The 8,516-nt window shown below is 43.3% G+C and overlaps 1 protein-coding gene across 1 annotated transcript in view; it reads left to right on the top strand.

The window, feature by feature from the left end:
- The first annotated feature begins 8,056 nt into the window (after positions 1–8,056).
- The window catches only part of LOC112964192 (homeobox protein vent1-like), a 1,262-nt gene continuing 802 nt past the window's right edge, over positions 8,057–8,516 (top strand). Inside the window, exon 1 of the mRNA XM_026061953.1 lies at positions 8,057–8,382. Coding sequence (XP_025917738.1) covers positions 8,057–8,382 — 326 coding nt within the window. The remainder of the gene's footprint in view (positions 8,383–8,516) is intronic.

Raw genomic sequence — 8,516 nt, 5'->3', positions numbered from 1 at the left:
AATCTGTTCTAGAATAAATAAAAAGAAAAAGAGCTAGAGGTAGTAGGTGTAAGGTACCCCAATAGTAGCGGTAGGGTCTGAATCCAACTGTACCTGGTATTTTTACTAATGACATGGAGAATGGGATGGAAAGTACACTTACATAACATACAGTATAAGAATTCACAAAAATCATGGTAATGGTTTGCATTTAAGCTAATCAACCTCTTGAAGTCCTACATTTCTGAAGGATGAATGTGAAATTAAAAATAACCACAGAACTTGAGGAAAAAACTCTGGGTATCGTAATGGATTACCAACTGAATATGAATTCATGTGTACGGTTTTCAGATAAGAGACGAAAAAGTAAAAAGAAGACCTGAGATATGATATATGAGAGCCATACCTGACAGAAAGTAATTATTTTGCTCTAATTGCTACTAGTGAAGCATTAGCAGGAATACTTTGCTGTTTAGGCACTGCACATAAGAAACACACAAACAATATGAAAAAAGTCTAAAGATAATAATAAAAATATGTTTAGAAAACACAAATAAAGATTGAAAAAATTAGACTTATTTAGAAAAGATTAGACTGAGCAGGACCATGTCTGTGAACTGTTGCTGAAAAAAAAGGAGTTCTTATAGCTAGACACGGGATTTGTTTTCTCCGTGCTCTGTGAAGGGTAAGACAAGCAGTATGAATTTTGAAGTAGGGGTGATTCTGTTTCAATTTTTAAATTGGAGAGCTTCTTGTAAATACTGGAATAGGTTCTTCACCTGTAACACACCTGTAGGATCCCCTTTCCTGTAGATTTGTGAAAATAGACCAGATAAAGCTGTCTTGAGTGCCCAGGACCCTTGGTCCTGTCCTTGAGAAGGCAGAGGGACTCAGCAGTGATCTTCAGTCTCTTCTGTGTTCTTTATAAAGTAGAGGGGACCCAAATTCAAATATTCACCTGCAACCAGGGTATGCTATTCATTGATTTATTAACTTCATTGTATTCCAGTCACTTTCATTTTCTAGATTTTATTTGCATTTTTCCGCTGATACAAAGCAAAGGAGTAGATGTGGCGAGGGTCTGCATTACTTGAACACATGTAAAAGAAGTGATAGAAGGATACTGGATTTACATAATATACATACACTAATGCGGTGGAAAAGCACTTCAGTTCTAGAAACAGGATGGGGGGGAAAGCCGTCCTTGCACATCTTGCTGTTGTAGGTGGGTGGAAGGAGTCTTGCAAAGTTGCCAAGAACATCATCACTTCAGCTAAACTTTGCAGCTTTTTTTCTTCCTTTGTGTAGCAATTTCCCGCATGTGAAGCCTTAATGCGACCAGGAGATGGCACAAGAGACCCTTGCAGCCCTTGAGGTGCACCTGCTGCACCAGGAGCAAAGGTAGCGTGAGAAATGTTCAGCCTTCCAGATGTCTGCATAAAATCTGCCATTTGAAACAGGCAAACGCAAAATAGCAGAGGCTTTTTTGTATTCCATGTTTTAAACGAATATATGTGTGTGTTCAACTGCTCCCTGTAATGTTTTAGAGAAATGCATACACACACAACTTTATAATGCACTCATTTCCAAATATGCCAGTCTTTTGTGTAAAACCTTCCAGTGTAAGGAAGTATGCTGTATGGCTTGGAGGGAACACAGACACTGCACTGCATGCTGCAGGTATACTGTTAAGCATAGTATGTAACTATATTCCTGCCCTCACCCAATCTACAGCCCAGCTCTTCCCTTATTGTTAAACTGAGCGGGAATGGCAGGAGGCCGTGTCTCTGCTCCCTGGTTTTGGGTGCCGTGAAGTCGGATGGCTGGGGAGTCATTTGAGCTCTGTTGCTACAGTTCTACATCCCCTCAAACTTGTTCTGTTCCTTAACTAATACTAACATTTGCAGGGTATTTGAAGGAAGTGAGTGGAAGAAAGAAAATAGGAAGAAACAGCATATAGTGAGGAAGACAGAAGAGGGCAAGAAATCACTAGAGGCATGAAATGGAGAAGATCCTTGAAGTCAGAAAAAGAAAAGTAACATTGATTTTCATTTAATTTGAATAGCTGAGTTTTGGGGGAGTACAAAACTATGATTTATACTAGATGAGTTAAGGGCAGGAAGAGTCAATAAAATGTTTTCACTGCTGGGACCAATACATTTCAAAGCAGCGCTGTCTGGCACAGACCAGGATGAGCGCAGAGAGTGATAGATGACCCAGGGCTGCCCACTGCGGTGGCACATTCTGCAGCTGACCTTACGATGTTCAAATGCTGGTTCTAAAACCAAGAAAAATGATTCATTTTTTAATAGCTGAAGGTGAAAAGTTACCTTCAGGAGTGATATATGCTTTAGTGGTGTACAGCTATAGTTATCTAAAAAGGCATTTGTGGGAAACAAATAATAAAAATAATAGAACACTTCTTTAAGCCATTAACAGATTTATATTATTTAGGTTGTTAAATGTAATTTCAGAAGTAACCATCATGGGAACATTTATTCTTCAGCAAAGACTGACAAAAAGGCCTTGATCTGAAATAGCTGAAGAAAGTCTCTTTCTTAGCTTTTGAAAAGATTTCAGGGTGTCTGGATATGTCTTGTAGTTTTGATCAGATTTGTAGTCCAAGTGATCTGAACTATTGCTAAAACCAGTGCAATCTGTGTGTACGTGTAGATGCAAATTATTCTCTCTAGGTGCATCTCATATCCCTAGATATTTCTCATTCTTAACACAACTTGGATCCTAAAACATATTTGTATACCTCACAATTAATCCCTACCTACTTTGGGAAAACAAAGCCATTTCTAAATGTCCTTTTTCATCCTAACTAACCTAACCTAACATCCTAACCAGTAGTTTAAAAACTCTTATTGCTAGTCTAGACAAAATTAAACTATCTCTAAACTTTTAAGCACTGTCCATAGASATGTCTCTCTGTTACAAGATAACAGAAATGAGTGCTGAAGAAGGATTTGAATGCCTGAAACTTACACCTACTACCTCTAGCTCTTTTTCTTTTTATTTACTCTAGAACAGATTTTATCAGGTTTTAATGATCTAATACATCTAATAACAGCCTTTAGCTTACTATTCTCCTATTCAGACCAGCATGCCTGTTCCTTGGTTTTCCAATTATATTAGTTCGTCTAATAATAATTTAAAAACAAATCATCTGCCAGTGAACCTTGCTTCTGTAACAGCAATAATATACATTTGAATGTGGTCCTGATTCGTATCTACTTTGACTTCTTTTTTGATATGCTTAAATTCTGTCAAGGAACTGTTAAAAACACAGCCCATAAGAATGTTTCATTTCTTAGTATTTGCAGCATCTCTCAGGAAAATATATCTCTTTAAAACATTTCACTGGCTATTCTAAGCTGCTAGTAACAACCTTATGGTAAGGGGCCATGGGAGCTCTTGGCATTTTGAGTGCTCTGTTGATTTAGATCAGTTCCAAGCATGATGAAACATTTAATTTTCATCTAGGCATTGTCACTGTGTTTATTCCAGGCCCTCCTGGTATTTCTGCACATATGGTCTTTTTATTTCTCCTGGAAAAATAGCTCTTATTCTGTCAAGGAGGAGAGATTATTATAATTGATAATAGAGAGCTTGGTGAAAGGCCACTTGTAATGCTTTTAAGTCCTAAAGAGTGATTCCTCAGAAATTACAATGATTGGATAAACGCGCCAGGGCAAAGCCCATATAAATCGTATGGCAGATGCCAGCAGCCCTTGCTTCACTGGGCATCCCATAATAGAAGTACCGCATTTCTGCAGATGAACACACATCCTCCTGCATGTCCTAAGCCAACTTTTTTGCTCTTTTCATTGCATCACCACCCAGCTGCTCCCAGGAGCACACACTCACTCTGCTCTAGTCTCACAGGACCCTTACAAGAAGGGACAACTTGCTGTTACAAAAGGACAGTGCTCCCCTTTGCTCTTGTGTACCCCCACTGCAGCAAGGCCAAGTGGGTGGCAGCTTTCTCCAGCTTAGCTGTGGCGGGGAGCCCAGGTGCTTGGCAGCCCAGAGGTACTCTCTCTCTTCAGTTCCTCCAAAGCTTCAGTGCGAAGGGGGTAGCACAGTCCTGCCCCTCTGCRGGGCTGTGACCTGGCCCACTGGAGCAGGGCTGGCCTTTGCTCTGCAAGATGTGGATCAGTAATTAGTTCTCAAAGGCTGGGACTGTTATCCTGAAATATACCTGTTATCAGCTGCTTAATAGGGATCCAAGCAGGAATAGCCAGTTCTGYAGAACCTCCTCAGCCTGAGCCCAGCCTTGTGTGTATGCATTTCGGCAGAGCTGCCTTGCATAAGCACTGTTGTCTTGATCCCATCCTAGCTGTCCCAGCCAAAGACCTCTATAGAGCTAATCTTTCTTCTTGGCCTCTTTGAATGCAGCTCCTGCTCACAAGAAACATAGGGAGTCTATGTCAAGTAACAAGTCTCGGCTCAGTTTAATTCTCCAGGATGCTAAAATGTTCCCTTCTACCTTCCACAGAACAGCCTGACCTGGTCTGGCATTTGGCATTACAGTCCTCAGTCTCCTTTGATCTTCAGAAAGCTGGTGGTCCTTATTTTCATGGAGAAGGTTCTGTCTCCCCAGAGACAGCAACTGTCTTTTGAACAAACATCCACATGAAGTATTGTCATCCTCTTCAGCAAATGGATCCTAAGACTTCTGCTATGGCAGCCATGTCTGCATGTCTGAGCTCTTCATCTCTATTTCCTTGTAGCAGCAGAGCTAGAAGGACATCTCTGTTCTTCTTTCAGTCTTTGGCAAAATTCCCAAGGACTTCAGCATGAGCAGGTTCTCATCCCATTAGAAATATCAGTTGATTTTAAAGATGGTATTTTCTGAATCACAGTTTAGCAGTAGGTTTTCAAACAAACACCTCATGAATAATACATAGAAACAGAGAGAAGGCAGTTTAAGAAATGTAGATAAAATTTAACTAGCAGCTATTAAATATTGTAGCAGTCATTACATCTAGAAGTCATCTGCCATCTAAACAGAATATTTAAGCTCACATTTTATGTAGAATGGAAATGACATTTGGTTTAACCTTGTCAGAATGGGATCAGTTTGAATCTCTGAGAGCTTAACATTTGACACCATCTTTTGGCTGTGACATTTGCCTCAACAAAATGCAATTAATAAACCAGCAGTGTATAAAGATGTAATTTGCAGCTCAGATGGTGAAAATGTCTTAAAGTCTGTAAAGAAATTATGTGACAGATCTATCAGTGGGTGCTAAAACCTGAGACTTTCTATTTTTTAGAACACCATCATATGTTGTGTATTCAATGGCTTGCCAGTGCCTTTGTTCTTTGACATAAAATTAAGATCCTTAAAAGAAAGTCTTGCAGACAGACTACATGTATATATTCTGTGTATATGTGTGTGTGTGTATAGATTATTTTCATAATATGTTATATATTACATAAAATTATTTTGTTTAGAGGCTAGGAATGGAAATAATCCTCTGCCTAGGCACAAGGGATGAACTTATCTCCTATTTGGCCCCATCTATGATGCAGAATGCTGTTGCATTAATCAGAGATTTAAACTGAGAAGGAATCCTGCAGAAAAATAACAGTTCCTTTTTTTAATGGTCATGAGAATTTAGTTTAAGAAAGGCACCTTGCTTATTTTTGCTCTTACTTTTGCAAAGGAGACTTGGATGAATTTTCTGGGCAAGCAAAATGGCACTAATATTCCCAGCCCTCACTGGAGATGCTGTTTCCAGGCTATGTGTTAAATACAGCCAACTCAAGGGACTTGTCATTCAGCTCTCTTAACTCAGTTAACAGAGCAGATTCCTCTGTGACTCCTCCCCGTATATCTCCTACCTATTTGGTCAGATCTATGCAATATGTTGGCACCAGAACTTGCTGATACGTAAATGCTCAGAAACTCTGATGTTTTTAAATATTTCCTCAGGCTTGGGGAGTGGGAGTCTTCACATTTACCTACTGAAAAGGGTAGTTAAGAACCTGTACTTGGAATATTCTTGGGGGGGGGGGAGAGAAAGGGTATAAAACGCAGGAAATTTAAAACTAATCTTGTACATCTTGGACAAGTTTCTCAATTTTCCAATGTTAATCAGAAAATGCTTGGGATGGATAAATGGATGAGTTTTTAAGTCTTCAGATACGGATCAGAGTCTTTCACACAGTTGAGAAAACTAATGTAGCATCCTGCAGAGCCTTGTCCACGCAAGAGGCATTTGTGGGCTTGTTTAGGTATGCAGCAGATGTACAGGAGACATTAATGCTTGAATCTCTGTTTAGACGTTTTAACACCAGTTCCCTTAGTTTCCTCCAGGAAGCTTGTTAGGAAGTTCAGGGGTATGGTTGTTGTTGTGTTTGTTAGTGGTGATTTTTATGAGAAATTTATGTTCAAATTAAGCGTTCAGCCTGTGTCTAGATCCCTACGTAGGCCAGAAAGAAAGGACTTCAGGAGGACTATGGTCATGCTTGGTTGTGGTAGTATCCACAGATTCTGGATTGCTTATTAGCCACCTTTAAATAAAGGCAACAGCTAGGTTTATATTCTTGTTGATCAGACAGACAAGCACTCGAACAACGGCATCACTGGCAGAGCAGAGGACTCAGACTGTGCCATGAGAATGAACAAGCAGGGAGAGACTGAGCTTAGAATAGGCTCAGAAGTCAAACTGAACTTCATTCAAGGTAACAATTTGCTAGTGAGCAGAAAATGGTAGGAATTCCTGATGGCTGGATACAGCAACCATATTTTGAGTGGACAGGAGGTTGAAATGTAGGTTTTAGGACAGAGGAAAAGGGTTTGAGTAAAACCTTTTACTGTATAGCTATAAAGAAAAAGATGCATCTAAGTTTAAAATGGAATAAACTGAAAAATGGGTGAGTCTAAAGAGGAAAACAGGACCAAGGACAGACAGATCAGACATGCAGTCATGATTTCTGGAGGCAGAGTAATGCCAGGCAGGGGTGTGATAGGAGTTATCAGGGTGTAGTTGTGCTGGCAGAAGGTCCCACTCTGCCCTTGTGCAGGAAGGGAGGGGGCAAATGGAAGAGGATTGATGGTTACTGTACAGTGAAAAGCACAACTGTCAGTAAAACAGCAGGGCCACTAGAAACCTTTTCTCAGGATACTGCAAAGGCATCACTGCAGCAGCCAAGTGTTCCTAGTGCACACAAACCCCAAAGATGGATGGGAACACTCCTGAAAAACATTTTTAAGGAAGTAAGAGGAAAGCCAGGGAGAGTAAGATAGCAGAGAAACCTGTGTAACCTGTGCATTTTGAAAGATCTGTGGGGGAAGATATGACWCAAATCCTGCAGCCTCAGCAGAAAGTTAATTTTAAGGGCATAAGTGTCTTTTCCTGATTCTTTAGTTCAGAAAATACACTTTATGTAAGCAGCCGGGAACCAGCCGATTGGTACGACTCAACAGACTTGACTTTTACCTTTTTTTGTTTCACAGCCTTCTCCTCCAAAGCTGCCCGTGTTTGGTGCTTACAACCTGATGCAGCAGACCCAGGAGAATGCGCTGAGTGAGTCTGTCCGTCTGCCTGCCTCAGGCTGTCTCGGTAGCACGGTGCTCAGCCCAGGGAGGAGCAGGTTGGGGAAGATCCCTTTAGAAAGTGGATCTTCTGCATGAGGGGGGAATTGAAAAGTGTCTCGGGGAACGGGGACTGGGAGCCCTGGGCGACCCCGGTCGTGCCAGCGCCTGGGGGAAGCTGGTCCCTGTGCGCCCCCCCGGGATGCATTCCCCAGCGCCGTTTGAGGCCGCTCAGCGCTATAAATGCCATTTGCATGGGGAAAGGATGTAACAAGTGCTGTAAATCACTGACGGCAGAGTGAACTCCTCCAGGGGCAGACACGGCGGAGCCGAGCCTCCTCGAGCTGTGGCAATGTGTGAACGGTATCTTTTGTAGAGGGGGAGGACTGATGGCAATTAGATGATACTTATCTGGCCCTTTGATGTGTATTTACACAAACAACGTTTTCCTCCGGGGCTAGCGGTATAAAGGAGGGGCCGTGCTCCCCAGCACCCTCCTTCCCGGCAACTCCGAGACAAGACAGGATGACCAAGGCCCCCTTCTCTGTGGAGTGGCTGTCCCAAAGCAGCCAGGCCCCCAGGAACCCCGCCGAGGGTGCCCCGCGCCGAGCCTCTTCTGCGGCCGCGGGGCCCCGGCCCGACTCCGGCTCTAGCCCCGGCCTGAGCGAGCGGAGTGGGAAGGAGGCCGCGGGTCCGCGGGCCGGGAGAGGCGGCAGGAGCCGGGAGCGCACGGCGGCACCCGCCGCTGCAGGTAACCGCGGCCTCCGCCGCCGTCGGGGCATCGCGGCGCAGCCGTGCGGGGAGGAGGGAAGGGCCTTGTGCCCCGAGGGCCCGGGGCCCGGCTCACCTGTACCTGTGCCGGGGCCTGCCCGCAGATTTACCCCGGGCAAGAGGCGTCTGGCCCCGCTTCCTCCCGCCCTGCAAGGGGCAGCGAGCCTCGCTCGCCTCCCCGGAGCCCGGGGAGGAAGAGGGGAAAGAGGCGGGC

This window comes from Apteryx rowi, unplaced genomic scaffold (assembly GCF_003343035.1).
Source record: "Apteryx rowi isolate R43461 unplaced genomic scaffold, aptRow1 scaffold_188, whole genome shotgun sequence".
NCBI classification, from domain to species: domain Eukaryota; kingdom Metazoa; phylum Chordata; class Aves; order Apterygiformes; family Apterygidae; genus Apteryx; species Apteryx rowi.
Note: the sequence above shows the minus strand (reverse complement) of the source record. Positions and strands in the feature narration are given on the sequence as shown.